Source organism: Sinocyclocheilus grahami, unplaced genomic scaffold, assembly GCF_001515645.1.
Source record: "Sinocyclocheilus grahami isolate Dianchi unplaced genomic scaffold, SAMN03320097.WGS_v1.1 scaffold2.1, whole genome shotgun sequence".
NCBI lineage: Eukaryota > Metazoa > Chordata > Actinopteri > Cypriniformes > Cyprinidae > Sinocyclocheilus > Sinocyclocheilus grahami.
The window spans coordinates 636855-655955 of record NW_015505181.1 but is presented as its reverse complement, the minus strand read 5'-3'; the positions used below and the strand labels follow the sequence as shown (position 1 = coordinate 655955).

At 36.6% G+C, this 19101-nt stretch overlaps 1 protein-coding gene across 3 annotated transcripts in view; it reads left to right on the top strand.

Moving 5' to 3' along the window:
- The window catches only part of LOC107600308 (rho GTPase-activating protein 39-like), a 63388-nt gene that overhangs the window by 4979 nt on the left and 39308 nt on the right, over nucleotides 1–19101 (top strand). Inside the window, exon 1 of one of the 3 annotated variants that reach the window (XM_016292354.1) lies at nucleotides 1779–1818. The exons of 1 other annotated variant lie outside the window; for it this stretch is intronic. In XM_016292354.1, coding sequence (XP_016147840.1) covers nucleotides 1805–1818 — 14 coding nt within the window. In that variant the 5' untranslated portion in view covers nucleotides 1779–1804. Of the gene's footprint in view, nucleotides 1–1778; nucleotides 1819–2060; nucleotides 2078–19101 lie in introns of those variants that run through there. One more of the 3 variants, XM_016292285.1, reaches the window with a different exon arrangement.

Sequence of the window (19101 nt, the reverse complement as noted above, 5' to 3'; positions counted from 1 at the left end):
TGTTTACTCAGGGGCCAAATTTGGGAAGGATGGGTGGGTTAGATCTGTCTCTACTATCCACTGTGAAGGATGCGCAGAGGTGAGGAATGTGAACCGATGAACTCCTGACCCGAGGACAGCAAAGTAAACTCTGCAAACGTCCAGCTATAATGAAGTGTGGAATCGGAGATAGTCGTATCAGTGTGGTCATCTCATTTCCTCTCTCAGTGCAGTTCATTAATTTTTCTATTTCCATTTTTTTGATTCACTACATTTTTTGTGAACTTTTTAATGAAAAACTTCCATCATAGAAACTTTTTATCATAATGAACTTCTGGTGTGAATTTTTTTTTTAATGAGCCAGTCTCTGTCCAATCAAGCACATAACATTTTGTGGCTAAGATCGATCACCTTCACTGCTCTCAAAAGACAAGAAAACTCACACGGCTCATCATCAAGATATGAACCTGTCATCTATTTTTCAATAAACACACTACTTCTTTATCATTCCTTTAAGACTGTGGGACTCTGATACTGTGTTAATCACAGGGCTGGTGTGCTCTGACTTCTCTGCTGCTGTGGATATTGTAATATTACTCTCAAAGTGAAAATCCCAAGGAAACGTCATAATACTTTACACATGCTGTGCTATAATGATGTTAATGTCAACTGCAACCTATGTGATTCTCTTCATGGAAATGTTGGTTTTTGAAACATGGTGCTACGTACAGTAAGTTAACACTTGGAACTGAATGCTGCATAGTATGTATTTAAATGTATGTGCAATTAATGTAAAAATTAGAATATTTTTTACCAGACTGAACATACAGGAGTTTCTTTTCGTGAAAGGAGAGCACCCTCAGTTTAACAAAGGTTTTACATTTGTCTGAATGCACTTATTAATAATAACGAACTAAACAGTGTTTGAGTAATGTTATGTTATTATAGTAATGAAATTTCAAATATTTGTGTAGTTGTCATCACAAACAAATTCCTTCCTTTTTGCTGTTTTCCTTTGCCTTGAAATTTGGAAAACAATGAAGGTGTAGTAGTTGGTGAATAAAGTGTTAAATACCCATGTGTACTTCTTTTATATTCCCCATAGGAATTTTTTCTCAGAAAGAACACAAAAACGTAATAACAACTTAAACCGAAATTAGGAAAAATAACAACTAAAACCAGCCTAAAACTGCTCTTTACTGGTCTCTCTGCCTGGTTGGCCTGGCTGTTTAGTCCAACTATTTTCAGCAGTATTATACATTTTCTGACTTATTTTTACATATAAAAGAGATTTCTGTGGGTGCTGGTCTCTATTTAAGTGGATTATAGGTGGATAGCCTATGCTTATGGTTTATTTTACCTCGATTCCAAACAAAACCAACTGGTCTTAATTGGTTTCTTCTTTTTAGTTGGCCGGACTGTCTGGAGATCATTTGGCTGATCAGCTAAATCAGCTAAACACCATACTGGCCAGGCTGAGAGACCATTTTAAACCAACTAAAACCAGCTTGTCCAGGCAGCGAGGCCAGATAGACAGCTTATACTTAAACCATCACACATATATTGTGTATTTTCAGCAGTATATTACATTACTGAGGATATTGAAGTTTGTGCTCCTCGTTTACAACATGTTGCCTAGTTCGCCAGCAGGTGGCGCTTTTTGAATAACCCGAAATAAATCCCTTCAGGCAATCAAACATATGAATCCAACGCCACCTGAACTTCCACCTGCCGTGTAGTATAATCCAACCCCAAAATATGTAGTTTGTTTCACTAAACTTTTTGGGCGTCACACTTGCTGGTTTAACCGTACAATGTGAGGACAATGGCCGGGACAAGGTAAGTTTCAATCTTTTTTTGTTGAAAATTTTGCAAGTTTTGACCATAGACTGTAAAAAAAACACGAGGGGTTAGCGCGGTGTCTCTTCAACGTTAGCCGCTCAACAAGTTTGAGCTATGTACATTAATTATTACTTAACAGGCAACTACAAATACTTAATTTGCTATAGAAATCTCCGATAAGTCAGTATGAAGGAAAATATGGAGATTGTGTGAATGAAGTGATGATTTTCAATGTGAGGACAATGGCCGGGACAAGGTAAGTTTCAATCTTTTTTTGTTGAAAATTTTGCAAGTTTTGACCATAGACTGTAAAAAACACGAGGGGTTAGCGCGGTGTCTCTTCAACGTTAGCCGCTCAACAAGTTTGAGCTATGTACATAAATTATTACTTAACAGGCAACTACAAATACTTAATTTGCTATAGAAATCTCCGATAAGTCAGTATGAAGGAAAATATGGAGATTGTGTGAATGAAGTGATGATTTCCCCACGACTTCACGACTCACGAGGGTCCAGTCTTATGTGATATTTTGCTCTGTTTGCTGCTGTCGACAGTCGTGTTATAAAATCAGCATCACTGCTGGAGGCCAACTGTTTCGACCATATGTATTTGATTTGAATTGAATTGACTTCACTATAAACATAGCCCGCTCACAGGAACCCGCCGATCATTGGCTGTTTGGACTAGTATTCCTTTTACTGTAATCTCAGACTGATCTAATCTGATACTAGAAAAGAATAAACCACAGCGCTGTTCAGTGATCTCGAGACATTCAACAAAACAGGTTTCACAACTTTATCTGTCATTAGTTTTAAAATAGTAACATTTCCCCTTTTGATTTAATCAGACCATAGCATCTTTTACTTTTGGTCAACATGTCAAGATATTTAGATAAATTAGGCAGTATTAAAGTCTTTTCATATTTCACTTGCTTTGAGTTCAATAATATCGCTCAGGCTCTGGAGAGCAATGATATTTACAGACCATCATATGAAATATGGAGAATTTATTTTTTCCTATTTTAAGACAGTCCTATGCTTTGAGTTCAGTAATATCATACAGTCTCTGGTGATATCCATCATGTGTTTTATTAAATAGTTTAAGTTGATTGTGCTTATTTTTCTGTCACAACCATGATATTTACAATTTTGGTAAATAATTTTTATTTTTTTATGAAGGTATTTTTAGATAATGTCCCTCGCTGTCAGATTAGTCAGTGGCACACGACACCAGATGGCTACTCCCTTTGATACACAAATAGTATGAAAAATATGGTTATTTCATTAACATCTGTGACAATTAATAGTGCTTAAAATTCAAACACATCCTATACGCTCAATTCATTCATACATTGAAGTGTGGGATTTGTCAATACTTTTATATGGTATAAGGGCTCATTCTTTCCAAACTGATGGTGTTGACATGCACATTTTGTGAAAAAATGGAAGATTAGGGAAGTTGAACCCAAACACCCCTGAACATGTTAATCAAAATAATTCCTTCATATGTAAATTATATGTTTTTTGTCTGTTTTGTTGCCCATTTTGTCCCAGTACTCAAAAATCAGTGTTGTATTCAAAGCTGCTTAATATCGGCTGATGGTTAAAGGAAACCACCAGAACCCTCTTTGATATCCCACAAAACCTTTACTGTGGTTAGAAGCACTGAAGTCACATAATGTGAGCTGGGGACAAATATTGCGTTTGCTGGTGCTGCACTGTCAGAAAAATACAGAGCATCTGCTTAGTGCGGGGTTACAGATGTGCAAATTAATTAAATTAATTAAATTAAAATGTAGTCTAACCTCTTTTTCCACCCTGAGCTTGATTATGACACAGATGCTTAAGTGTAAATAGATGAGAAAAGGTGGTTGAAAGACTTCAGCTGTTTGATGTAACACACTACCAAGCTTTGATCAGCCATAGTATTGATAGCTCTCTGTTTCTCTTTCCAAGTTCCCCGTTCAGAAGCTGAACAGGGGCATGACATTGGACACTTGATGCTTTTAACATTGCCGTGTCTCTATACGGCTGAAGTTTGAAGCTTGTTTAAAATGCTTCAGATGGCGTTGTATTTTTGCACTACTCTGAAGGAACTCTAATATGATTAGAGACTGTTGGTAAATTATTACTTAACAGGCAACTACAAATACTTAATTTGCTATAGAAATCTCCGATAAGTCAGTATGAAGGAAAATATGGAGATTGTGTGAATGAAGTGATGATTTTCCCACGACTTCACGACTCACGAGGGTCCAGTCTTATGTGATATTTTGCTCTGTTTGCTGCTGTCGACAGTCGTGTTATTAAATCAGCATCACTGCTGGAGGCCAACTGTTTCGACCATATGTATTTGATTTGAATTGAATTGACTTCACTATAAACATAGCCCGCTCACAGGAACCCGCCGATCATTGGCTGTTTGGACTAGTATTCCTTTTACTGTAATCTCAGACTGATCTAATCTGATACTAGAAAAGAATAAACCACAGCGCTGTTCAGTGATCTCGAGACATTCAACAAAACAGGTTTCACAACTTTATCTGTCATTAGTTTTAAAATAGTAACATTTCCCCTTTTGATTTAATCAGACCATAGCATCTTTTACTTTTGGTCAACATGTCAAGATATTTAGATAAATTAGGCAGTATTAAAGTCTTTTCATATTTCACTTGCTTTGAGTTCAATAATATCGCTCAGGCTCTGGAGAGCAATGATATTTACAGACCATCATATGAAATATGGAGAATTTATTTTTTCCTATTTTAAGACAGTCCTATGCTTTGAGTTCAGTAATATCATACAGTCTCTGGTGATATCCATCATGTGTTTTATTAAATAGTTTAAGTTGATTGTGCTTATTTTTCTGTCACAACCATGATATTTACAATTTTGGTAAATAATTTTTATTTTTTTATGAAGGTATTTTTAGATAATGTCCCTCGCTGTCAGATTAGTCAGTGGCACACGACACCAGATGGCTACTCCCTTTGATACACAAATAGTATGAAAAATATGGTTATTTCATTAACATCTGTGACAATTAATAGTGCTTAAAATTCAAACACATCCTATACGCTCAATTCATTCATACATTGAAGTGTGGGATTTGTCAATACTTTTATATGGTATAAGGGCTCATTCTTTCCAAACTGATGGTGTTGACATGCACATTTTGTGAAAAAATGGAAGATTAGGGAAGTTGAACCCAAACACCCCTGAACATGTTAATCAAAATAATTCCTTCATATGTAAATTATATGTTTTTTGTCTGTTTTGTTGCCCATTTTGTCCCAGTACTCAAAAATCAGTGTTGTATTCAAAGCTGCTTAATATCGGCTGATGGTTAAAGGAAACCACCAGAACCCTCTTTGATATCCCACAAAAATTATTACTTAACAGGCAACTACAAATACTTAATTTGCTATAGAAATCTCCGATAAGTCAGTATGAAGGAAAATATGGAGATTGTGTGAATGAAGTGATGATTTTCCCACGACTTCACGACTCACGAGGGTCCAGTCTTATGTGATATTTTGCTCTGTTTGCTGCTGTCGACAGTCGTGTTATTAAATCAGCATCACTGCTGGAGGCCAACTGTTTCGACCATATGTATTTGATTTGAATTGAATTGACTTCACTATAAACATAGCCCGCTCACAGGAACCCGCCGATCATTGGCTGTTTGGACTAGTATTCCTTTTACTGTAATCTCAGACTGATCTAATCTGATACTAGAAAAGAATAAACCACAGCGCTGTTCAGTGATCTCGAGACATTCAACAAAACTTTATCTGTCATTAGTTTTAAAATAGTAACATTTCCCCTTTTGATTTAATCAGACCATAGCATCTTTTACTTTTGGTCAACATGTCAAGATATTTAGATAAATTAGGCAGTATTAAAGTCTTTTCATATTTCACTTGCTTTGAGTTCAATAACATCGCTCAGGCTCTGGTGAGCAATGATATTTACAGACCATCATACGAAATATGGAGAATTTATTTTTTCTTATTTTAAGACAGTCCTATGCTTTGAGTTCAGTAATATCATACAGTCTCTGGTGATATCCATCATGTGTTTTATTAAATAGTTTAAGTTGATTGTGCTTATTTTTCTGTCACAACCATGATATTTACAATTTTGGTAAATAATTTTTATTTTTTTATGAAGGTATTTTTAGATAATGTCCCTCGCTGTCAGATTAGTCAGTGGCACACGACACCAGATGGCTACTCCCTTTGATACACAAATAGTATGAAAAATATGGTTATTTCATTAACATCTGTGACAATTAATAGTGCTTAAAATTCAAACACATCCTATACGCTCAATTCATTCATACATTGAAGTGTGGGATTTGTCAATACTTTTATATGGTATAAGGGCTCATTCTTTCCAAACTGATGGTGTTGACATGCACATTTTGTGAAAAAATGGAAGATTAGGGAAGTTGAACCCAAACACCCCTGAACATGTTAATCAAAATAATTCCTTCATATGTAAATTATATGTTTTTTGTCTGTTTTGTTGCCCATTTTGTCCCAGTACTCAAAAATCAGTGTTGTATTCAAAGCTGCTTAATATCGGCTGATGGTTAAAGGAAACCACCAGAACCCTCTTTGATATCCCACAAAACCTTTACTGTGGTTAGAAGCACTGAAGTCACATAATGTGAGCTGGGGACAAATATTGCGTTTGCTGGTGCTGCACTGTCAGAAAAATACAGAGCATCTGCTTAGTGCGGGGTTACAGATGTGCAAATTAATTAAATTAATTAAATTAAAATGTAGTCTAACCTCTTTTTCCACCCTGAGCTTGATTATGACACAGATGCTTAAGTGTAAATAGATGAGAAAAGGTGGTTGAAAGACTTCAGCTGTTTGATGTAACACACTACCAAGCTTTGATCAGCCATAGTATTGATAGCTCTCTGTTTCTCTTTCCAAGTTCCCCGTTCAGAAGCTGAACAGGGGCATGACATTGGACACTTGATGCTTTTAACATTGCCGTGTCTCTATACGGCTGAAGTTTGAAGCTTGTTTAAAATGCTTCAGATGGCGTTGTATTTTTGCACTACTCTGAAGGAACTCTAATATGATTAGAGACTGTTGGTAGGAGTTAATGGGCACTTTTGTGGTCTGTTCCAGCTTTTCAGTCCCAGCTAGTGAGTGTAAATGTATGTTTTGACAAGCTGAGGTTTATCTTTGATCCAGAAAGGGATCTCACAATGGGATGTTTTCCCCCTGTTTGCATGTCTGGTACACAATAGTGTAATAGTGCATTGTGACAGCAGTTTAGCACCAGTGTTTTAACAAGACATTTGAGCTCAATGTGAAAAACACCCGATGGCCTGTCTCCAGCGCTCTGATGATATACTGTGAACCAGTGCATAACAAATCGTTTTGTGGTTTTTAAAATAATACAGTGAATTTCAGCTGTCATCTATGTCACAGTTTGTTTTTGTTGCTCTGGCAAAGACATTGATACTGCATCACTTTTGAAGGTGCAATTTTCAAAGGATGTGCACAAAAATGCTTTTAAGACTAGTTGCCTTAAATTTAGTGGAAATTCAATATTGTGAATGATTAATTAATGCTTGTTTCATTTTTTAAAAAGCTTAATATTTTGGCTCGTAATTCTTAATCAATGAAATCATTCAACCTTCCTATGAAAATTAGTTTTCTCTGGTGACATATGCAAGACTTCTCCAATCATTTAGTCCACTTAGACCCTGCCTCTTTCTGACATTCTCACAAATTCACATTCAGATCGGCCTCCAATTGACAACCAATGCATATAACCACATTCCCACCCTCCTCTTTTTCATGTCCCCATTATTTTGATAATCTATTTTACTCACGTCACAATACAGAGAAAAAGATCCGTTACTACTTTTTTTTGTTTCTTTATCAGAACAAATTTGGAGAAATTTAGAATCACATCACTTGTTCACCAATGGATCCTCTGCAGTGAAAAAGGTGTCTTTGGAATCAGAGTTCAGACAGCTGATAAAAAGCATCACAATAATCTACAAGTAATCCACATGACTACAGTCCATCAGTTAACTTCTTGTGAAGCGAAAAGCTGTGTGTAATAAACAAATCCATTGTTGTGACATTATTGTGACTTCAAAACATCTTTATTACTGCTTTCTCCAGTGAAAACCATCTTGTCTGAATCAGGAGCGAAATATGCACAGATCGTTTAGAAGTGAAAACTGTTCTAAACAAATAAGTTAGTGGATTTTGATGTGGGAGGACAAGAATGGATGGACCTTTTCATTGTTTCATTCAACACCAGCCTGTTTGCATGTTGCCTGCTTTACATGTCAATTTTAATGGCCCAGCAAATAACAGTTGGAGATTATTTGATGCCTGCATTATTTGATCAGTCTTTTGAAACACTTTTATTATTATTATATTAGTGTTATTAGAATTGTTTTATTGGTAATAATTAGCTTTCTTACATCTCGTCTCCTGTGTTTGTTCAGGATGGGGCACTTAAAATACATCTGATGACCCTACCGTAATATTTGAATTTGCACCATTAATGTGCTAATCTTCTGCAAAACTTCAGGCCTGTAGGCAGAAAGCATTATTTTGTTCTTGTCCTTACTTGGACCTCTGTGCTAACAAATGTTAACAACTCAATCAGTTGAGCATTCAGGGCTGCAATTCCCATCTCCTAGGAGCTCGCTTTTGACAACATTGTCCTTTGAGGTGGTTAGGTGACCTCTGACCCTCCTCCCACCCAGTCACCCAGCATGGCCGTCGACACTGAGAGGAAATTTGATGCGTTGAATTTGATACTTTTAGTAGATGGTAGAGTTTAACTTGTCCATATGACACTTACCGGGCATGTTATGATAAAGTCATCATGTACAGCAGGAATGGTCTGCTCAGGGAACGGTTAATCTCTTTTTATCTTATTGAATCTTTACAGTTGTCTCTGTATTTCAGAATGAGATGTTCATTCGAAAGAAGTATTAATACTGACGTTGACAGCTGGTAGTAGACAAACGACTCTGTATTTGAGCACGCATCTATGCTGCTAACTTCATAGACAACTTCAGTGTGTCTTACCCCCTCACACATGTCCATTCATGTCTCACTGTTGCTGTCAATGTGCTCGTTTGTCCTGAATAAGGCCTTTGGCATTGTGTGTGTGCATGCCTGCAAACGGTGGGCTTGTCAGATTTGTCCCCCTCTTTATTGTTTTGTTAACACAGTTGTTGTTTGGCAGTTACAGACTTCCTGCCTGGAGTAGGTATAGTGTTTCCGGCAGCACTGTCCACTGAGACAGGGAGTAGTTCAGCAGCAGTGCGGACAAAAAAAGCCATATAGCACATACAGGCTGTGCATCATCCCAATGAGGTCAACTTTTCTTGCTTTATATACAGAGAATTCCCGGAAAGGGGGTTGTAGCATCTCAGACCCCTTATCCTTACCCCAAAGCCACCCCCCCTCCCCCGCTAAGGCACAACTCACATTCTGATTGGCCAGTAGTGCCTTGAGAGCTTTAATTGTAAAGGGGGTTGTTCCAAATGAATAGAGGCTGATGGTTGAGCTAACAATGCTCTCCATTGTCATGTGCCCATTATCCATTAGTAATGGGGGGAATTCTCACATATTGTCATGTATATGATACTGACGTAGTACAATTTGGCTAGACGGTTTGATGCCCTCCTTCGTTGAACAGCAGCGGCACTTGAGTACTGTCTGCTTTAGCTATGATTGTCTCAGGAAAGGCAAGAGACATTAGCCACATGATTTCCACATTTACACTACATACATTTTTTTCTTTGCTTAATCATTATTTTGTCTTGTTTTCCAATAAAAATATCTTAAGATACATAAATAAGTAAATACATAAATAAATATGCATTTAGAAAAGATGTGATTTTTTTTCTCATGCCACCTTTAAACATGTTTAGATATTTGTACTGGAAAACACTAAGAAAATTTATTTTTTTGCATAACTATAGGGGTGTTTTGGCATCTCGTGATCATAAACAAGAAATGTAGATGAGTCATACCTGTATCTGTGATTTTCCAACACTGCATCTCTTGACAAACTGTCAGTGTTCAAAAGAGAGTGTATCACTACATTACAAACTAGTTGTTTGGTTCTGATCATTACACACTCTGCAGTTCGGTTGTCACTACCTGAATTTACAAATTTAGAAATTTGAAATATAATTGTTTTTAAATGATAATTTGTAATACAATTATCACTTCTGTAAATAACCAACTGGAGTGGCATCTGTGTTTAGTAGTGGTTAAACAGATCGTAGTTGATCCGTGATCCGTACGGACCAAGCCCCACGGTTCGGCGGGCACTCGCGTTTCAGACGGCGCTCGAACACCGAACTGAATCCTCTTCTGAATCCTCTGAACAGCCACATACACATAAAATTATGACAAAATACCCATCTCGACAATCATTCAGGTAAACGCAGTTAGTTATGTCTCAAGTGAATGAAAACAGCTGAGAAAGAAATCGGATGTGATGTGTATCATTATATCAGATCCGTGCATCAGGTCTTAAAGGGACAGTGACCTATAAATACTTCTGCTGTCATTAATGATAATCAAACAACAAAACAGCTGTGATAAAAATCTATATTTAATTTATACAGTGAATTATTACATTTCTGTATTTGAATACTACCAACCTTATTTTATTTGTAACATATTCTGTTGTATTTATCTTTGCTTGTAATTTGTGTTTTTGTTCTTATTTTTACTGGCTGTTCTCTTGTCACTTGAATCATGTTTAAACTTTCTTAGTTAATCTAGTAGTATTTGCTGTGGTATCAAAGAAGTACTTCGCTTTAAGTAATAAATGGAAAGCAAGTTAAATTGAAATCTTTTTCTTTTCTTGCTGATCCGAAAAATGATCCGATCCGTGGGTCAAAAATCGTAATGTGATCCGAACCGTGAGATTTGTGATCTGTTGAACCACTAGTGTTTAGCTGCAGTGTGTACTTGACCATTGAAATCCACTCCGACAACAGACTGTTTTATGAAATCCAAATATTATCATTTGGAATTAAATAAAACCTTAAATATGTCATATAAATAATTTCAATACATGCCATTTCTTATTTTAAAATCTCAGTAAGCAGCTTTACAGACAGCTGTCATAGGATTGTTTTTGTTGTAGTTTTTAGCTCTAGCTTAAATTGACAGCACATAAAAGACCACCATAATATAATGCTGAGGGTCTGGTTTTGAGGGTCTGGTTTTATCCTATTGAATGTCCAGTGCCAGTAGTTTAAAATCACATTTAATATAAACAAACACAAACAAGTAGGGATGTAACGGTATGAAAATCACAATTATAGTGACCAAAATTATCACGGTTATCAGTAATATCACGGTATTGTTCAAATGTGCTGGAGATGTTAAAAAAGTACCGACACATAAATCACTTCACCAAGTTTTATATTTAAAAATCAACAAACAACAAATAAAATGACTTTTTGTTTGTATAATCACTAAAACAATAACATTACCAATGATGTTCAGATTTTAAATGACAACTTGACTGACAACAGATTAATAGCATGTTGAAATATCTAATGTAAATGTTCAAATAAAGCTTTGAAAAAGTTTAATAGAAAGGTAAACCTCACATTTCAGCCTTTAAATAAAGATAAGATATGTCAAAATGATAATTGATTAATAAATGATTATATGTATTTTATCTGCTCCATAAATAATTCTAGATAACTTATCTCAATTGTTTAAATGTGTAGAATCCACATAAGCTTGTTTTTCATCAACCGGTCAAAATTTACAGCAGGGCATGCAAATTCGGTCCGTTTTTGGCCAGACAGAAACTGCACACAGGCTGAATGTAAATATAGGTCTCTGTAAATCCACTCGCTGACAGCAGGTGGCGCTTATGGAAAAGCTGAATTAGAGCTGTTTCCCGTATTCTCTGTGGACGAAGCAGTATTGCGATTAAGAACACTTCCTTTCGGTATTACATGGAGCAAAGATGAAAACAAAATGCCATCGAATCGTTTCTGAAGACAGTCAGAACCTTCAGAGGTACATTCATAATTAATTAATTTATATATTAATTTGTATAATTCCATTCACTCTTTTAAAACCTACCAGATTTTCCGCCCTGTTGTCACTCAAAACAAAACTACTCTGCATGCTGTGCGCATTATCATGATTTATCTTCAAACCGCTAATCGTTACATCCCTACAAACAAGTGATTTGTGTTTTTCTCTCTCACATTTGTTTTTGTGAAGAAGACTCTAACCATACCTAAGTGGCTGATGTAGCCTGTCGTGTTCTGTATGATCTAACCATGTCTATTTAACATTATTATGCTCTTCTTTTTCTGGCATTTAGCCATTTATCAGAACCATTCCTGTAACCAATCTGTCAACACAAGGCCAGCTATATCAGTCCTGACAAGTTACGTCCGTTTTTGGCCAGACAGAAACTGCACACAGGCTGAATGTAAATATAGGTCTCTGTAAATCCACTCGCTGACAGCAGGTGGCGCTTATGGAAAAGCTGAATTAGAGCTGTTTCCCGTATTCTCTGTGGACGAAGCAGTATTGCGATTAAGAACACTTCCTTTCGGTATTACATGGAGCAAAGATGAAAACAAAATGCCATCGAATCGTTTCTGAAGACAGTCAGAACCTTCAGAGGTACATTCATAATTAATTAATTTATATATTAATTTGTATAATTCCATTCACTCTTTTAAAACCTACCAGATTTTCCGCCCTGTTGTCACTCAAAACAAAACTACTCTGCATGCTGTGCGCATGTTAGACTGTTACTTAAAACTGTGCTTTATGCTGGACAGTATTTATTTATCGCGAGTTGTTCAAAACGCAGTAATCTAATACGGTTTTAATGATAATTAAAAGATGAAACGGTAATATTAACCGTGGGGAATTTTATCATGATTTATCTTCAAACCGCTAATCGTTACATCCCTACAAACAAGTGATTTGTGTTTTTCTCTCTCACATTTGTTTTTGTGAAGAAGACTCTGACCATACCTAAGTGGCTGATGTAGCCTGTCGTGTTCTGTATGATCTAACCATGTCTATTTAACATTATTATGCTCTTCTTTTTCTGGCATTTAGCCATTTATCAGAACCATTCCTGTAACCAATCTGTCAACACAAGGCCAGCTATATCAGTCCTGACAAGTTACCCCCAGAGATAAATGAAGCCAGTATAGGTCTGTACAGCCAGGCAGAATAAAAGTGAAACAGACGGGAGCAGCTGTACCATGACCTCTGCTGATGCAGGCCTAGTCTGCTCTTCAAGATGAGCCAAACCAGTCTGTGCCTTCATTCACTACTGTATATCAACCACACAGCCCAGGAACAAAACCCTGTGTTCAGTAGCATGCTATATAAATGAAACATTTGCATGTAACGGAAGGGATAGAAGAATAGTATCCATCCATTTTCATCCACCTTTTGTCATTCAAATATGAATGAGTACAGTTTGTGCGTCCAACTTTTCCTAGTATCACTGGAATGAGTTATCTTACCTCACAGAACCACAGAATTGCTCTGACAGGTGCAGCAGACAGTTTGTTTTTTTGTTTGAATGAACGTGTGCACGCTCTCCTCTATTTCAGGGGCAGTGTCCTTCCATGTGTGTTCTGTTTGTGGAACTACGCCTATTGTTTGCTTATGTGTGTACTCAGCTGACACTTTGTGCATTTGTGTTTGAGAGTGATACAGCATGTTTTCTGTACTCAAATGCAACAAATGTGCTAAATTTAATAAGTTAAATTAGTTGTAGGCCATATGTTTGAAATAGTTTGAGAGGTGAACACTGATTTAAGGTTATAACAATTCGTAAGATTTAGTATATCAAACAAAGTATGCATATATTTTTTTACCACACCTTGATTCATGTAGTTACGTAACTCCACCTGTCACACAATTTGCATGCCATTCCACCATACTGAATGGCATTATGTCACCTCAACCCCCTTTCACTTGTTATTCTAAGGATGTTCTTTTTTTGTAAATAATCCTTCACAGGAACAGTTTATTTGGAGATAAAGTGTCTGTGTTTAGCACTTTCAGCTAGCTAGAGTTCTAAAAAGGTTAAGTTAAAGGCAGGTTATTTTTTAAAATACTTTGGCTTGGTGTGGCCAATGCTTGTTAAGTGTCAAACTCAGAATAGCATGTTATTGTTTGGCCTGGTTCAACTTTATGAGTAAATGGCAGCTAAAAGGCTTTGGCACAGGAAATTGTTGTTACATTTGTTGCATTATTTTCATACTTTAAGAGTGGTCTTGGTTACTGGTTAGTCTAAATCAGAATCACCTAAGGTGGAATTTCAAAATTGCGCTCCTAGAAATAGCACTTAATAAAAATGGCATTTGGCCTCATTTTAGAACAATGGATTTAGTCCATAATGTCGTTTTTCAGTGCTTGGAGACCAGCCATTTTACAGCTATTTTTAAACAATGGTGCAGATTTTTAGCCTTCAGAAATTTGAAAAATAATTTAATTGATTTATGTATTAGGAAATTATTTGACATATTATTAGACACTTTCTAAAAATATTTGGCCATACAGAACTAGGCTTAAGCACCACACTGTCTTGTTTGATGTCTATTTTTGGTGGTGTTAAGAGTGCATTTTTTTAATTTGATAAATTTATTACAGACAGGAAGGTAACGGGATACCTGCTTATTTGTTGCGCAAAATTATTTTGTATAATGTAACATAATCATTAATTATTTCTATTAATAATTCTATAGTTTTGATTATATTTTGTAGTTTTTATTTTTATTAAAGGATGGCATTTTTTTTCTGTGCATGTCAAAAAAACTCAGCTCTTACAAATGTGCTTGCGTATTTACCCAATAAATACCCCAATGAGACCACTCAACCACATGCCTGTATGTTTGATTTTTACAGTGGTCTTGGCAGTCAACCCTAATGCTTTCTTATGCAACTTTTCACTTTCTTTCCTTTTTATTTTTGGACAGAAATGGACAGAAATCTGTTTTCTTGATAATATAATGCCAAACATTTGAGTTTGATGAGGAGGAATTTAGTTATGAGGATTCTTTTGCAGAAACCTAATGCCTCTCTTGAGACGGTACAAATGAGTGAGAAAAAGGTGGGTGGAGTTCAGCACACAAAGGCCTCCAGTTTAACTGCTCTTCAATTACACGGCTCCCACCCATAAAGTTCTTGATCTGGTAGCAAGAAATAATTTTGTGCAGAATAGTCTCTGCAGGACAGGATTCTTCGTGATCAGTAGCATTGCCAACTTAACTCATAATTCATTTTGTGCACACACCCTTAGGATTAATGCACAAATCCAATGCATTTCCACATGTCAGACTGTTTCTCTCAAGGCAAGGCTCAAATATTTAATGGTGTTAATGAAGGTAAAATGAAATGATTAGTATATTTGCGACAGATGGTTTCCCAGCATGTCTCTGTTGAGACTCAATCAGGTCTGTTGCTTTGGTTTGCGTTTCCCAGCTTACCTGGCTGGCACCAGCTATATCATAGTCTCTCATGGCCTCTGTATATCTACATTTGTTTTGCTGCAATGATATGATAATTTGCACTTATATATTGTTGCTCTTTTGTTCGTTTGGACTGCTTTTATTGTCCTCATTTGTAAGTCGCTTTGGATAAAAGCGTCTGCTAAATGACTAAATGTAAATGTAAACATAAATGATAGATTAACAGATTTGGTACTTGTTGTTTTTTCAAATGTAAAAACCAGAGCGATAAAGGGAGTTGGATTGCTTTGTGTTACATTTCAAGCACCTTTGAACAGGTGGGCTGACTATTTCTGATCCTGAGCCACAGCTTGGGTTGAAGCCCATGGAACAAACGGACATAAGGATGTGACAACACAAGCACACTGTTCACTATCCGTCCAGTGGTATAGAGGGCACGTGGCAGGAGAGAAGGAGCACACTTGTGGCGTGGAAGCTGGGCAAATGTTGACATGCCTCCAGGGCTCCAGACTGTGCCTAAAACAGTCACATTTGCAACCAAAAATATTAATTTGCAAGTGATATTTTTGCTGAGATCGCCACTGGTGACTATATACATTTACATGTTATGACTTAAAAATTTGCATGTAATGCCTTTTTTCCTGCTTTCAAAGACTTTCAAACAGTCCTCTGCTCACCTCTGCCGAACACCAGCTTTGTACTTTTACTTAAGTAAAAATCTGTCTTTACAACTTTTACTTGTAATGGAGTAATATTTGACCAGCAGTATCTGTACTTTCACTCAAGTAATGGAGTTGAGTACTTTTTCCGCCTCTGCTAAAAACAGGCTCCAGATTGAAAATGACGGAGACGTGCAAAGTAAAAGTGCAGAAAAGCAGTGTCTATTTCGTGCACAACCTAAACAAACTACTAGGGGTGAGACAAAATATCAATATGGCAATATAATCGTTGTCCTTCTCTGTGCGATACGAGTATCTATACACTGGTGCCAAATATATCGATATTTTAATTAATAAAATAAGGCATAATAGATTTCCCTGCTCCCAGTGTCGCTATTTCATGGCTCCTCTAGGTGGTGCTCAACACATGAATAAGAGAAACGTGAACATAATTAACTAGCCTAAGAAAAATATTTTTTTAATGGGATGGTGGACAGCAGTGTGAGTAAAATAATAGATGCCCCAGCCACGTTTAAGTACAAAGTCTGGACCCACCTTAGCTTTTATTAGAGATGCACTGATCGATCGGCCAGGGATCGGAATCGGCCGATTTTCCTCATGATCGGCCAGGATCGGTGATCGGCCAGTCAGTCTCACTTCTTTCCGATTTCGAGCCGATCCGTTTTGTTACCAGCGGCACAGGCAATAACGTCAGCCGCGCATTCTCGCTCTCTTCTCTCCGACGACCCCTTTCTCTCTCACACACGTCTCATTCGCTCCGGTTAAATAGTGCTTGTATTGCGCATTATTTTAGTCATTCCCGCAGGTTTCGCACTTATACCAAACGCGCGCACCACCACTGATCTATATTAGTGGAGCACACAATCCACGCTCAGTCTCAAACAGCTTGCGAGCCACAAATACCAAAATTAGTGGCTAACTGCGCTAAAAACATTCAAATACTTAAAAAATATGTCAAAATGCCCGTTTTGGCGAGTATCCAGTTAAACACAGCCCGTTTTGGAACGTTAAATAGTTGAGAAAGAGAACGCATGTTGTGTAACAGTATATTGGGTCCGTGGATAAACTTAAAGGGACTGCAGTCCAATATTTATGCTGCTGTCTGTCATGTTAATTAAAGAACAAAAGACAAAGAAAATACTTTTCTGCTCTTGAATGAATACGTTTTATAACTTTAATGGTAAGCATTAATCTGTATTTAATTTTTACAATGTTAACACTGGATGTGTTATTTTACATTTGATTACTTTAATTTCTGTGATATTTCTTAACTGAATAAAAACTTACTTAACCTGAAAAACTTAGTTTCATAGCTCTCTTTATTCTATTGCATTTATTTGTGCTGTTGTTTGCAATTTTTTTTATTTGTTCTTATTTTATTACTGACTTTTTACTTGTGTTTTTTTATGAAAATAAAACTTTGCGTTGAAGAAAAGTAGATTTTTGTTTGTATATGCTGTCAATTATAGTTCTTAGAAAGAAAATCGGAATCGGCAAAAATCGGTATCGGCAGATCACAAAAAATCGGAAATCGGAATCAGCCAAGAAAATTGCAATCAGTGCATCTCTAGCTTTTATGCCGTTGGGACAAACAAAATTGACAAAGAACTGCATTATTTTCATGTGCTTTAAAGCCTTGTTGGGTGAACATTTAATTCACGTGCTGTTCAATTCGCACAGACCGACAGTACACACGATCTTGCAGGATACAAAAGCACACTTCACAAGATCTCACAGCTGAATTCGACTAAGTTGAAAGCAAGGTTTGTGAAATTAAATGTTTATTAGATGTTAAAAGATTTATTTAAAGGATATAAATGTGTATTTGCTGAACGCTGATGATAAACAAGAAAGTATTATAATGTTTGCCTTTCTATCATATAAAAGCAATCGTTATAATACTTTATTGTATACCTTTGATCTGATTATTAGACAGACTTCTATACGTATCAGACAGAACTGTTAAACAGTGACAGCAAACAATGACTAGAGAGAATGTGAGCTCTGTGCACTCAGACGCTGCCGTTCTCATTGCCGTCAAAATAAAAGTACCGCCTCAAACATATCGGCCGATGCCGATTAGGGCTGTCGCGATTAATCTATTTTATTCGACTATTCGATTTGTAAAAATCCTCGACTTCATTTTGCTCGCGTAGACTAACCGGCAAAATACCGGAAGTGACGCATTTCACGGACTAGAATCCATAAAACACATCATTAGACTGTTTCCCAAGGCTGCATGATATATTAAACCCATTTAAAAATCATAATTAAGCATAATTGTGAATTCACAAATGCTACGATTTAACTAAATAATTATATGCAATGCAGTTCTAATACAGTATATGCGCTTTAATTATTTACATGCGTGTAGGTTAAGTACGTGCGTCACACAGCGGCTCGGTTCACAGTAGTTCCAGAGGAACTGTTATCATTTACATGTGTGGAGCGTCTCAAACTCCATCTCTGCATGTTGTTGTGAGTTTGGGTTTATTATAACGTTCATCTGGGAACACAACGCGCGCCATTTCATCAGATTTGTAAGGTTAATAATTTATAAATCTACGCAAACTCAGGAGAATACATCGCGGTTTCAAAATAAAAGCTCAAACCCTCACTCTGAGTTTACACGTTTTGATGTCCACATATTCTTTTAATTACAGTGGCTATAGCATTTCTGACCTAAAGAAATGGCCAAATATTAAAGATTAAGTGGACATTTGAATTAAATAGTGCTTGGTCAATAGAGAATGAGGAGTTACGTCACGATCTTTTCACTCCGCATTGCATTTCGGGAAGGCGCCGCCATATTAGCAGGATACGCTATCCGTTCCCATGGTTACTTCTCATTCTCTATAAGGATAAGTGCTTATCTTTTGTTTTGTTTTTGCCTTTAAGTTAAACAACCATTCATTCTTCATTGTATCGTTTGCAGGGAAGAGAAGCTATTTTATCGCACTGCATGATATGCACTGCATTTCTCTCTTAGGTTTGGTAGAATTTTTTTTTAACGTTACAGTGTTTACCCGATTAGCGGGAAAACAGTGTCGCTCGCTGCTGCTTCAGTCATCATACGGTACATTATCCAAATAAAAGTGTGTT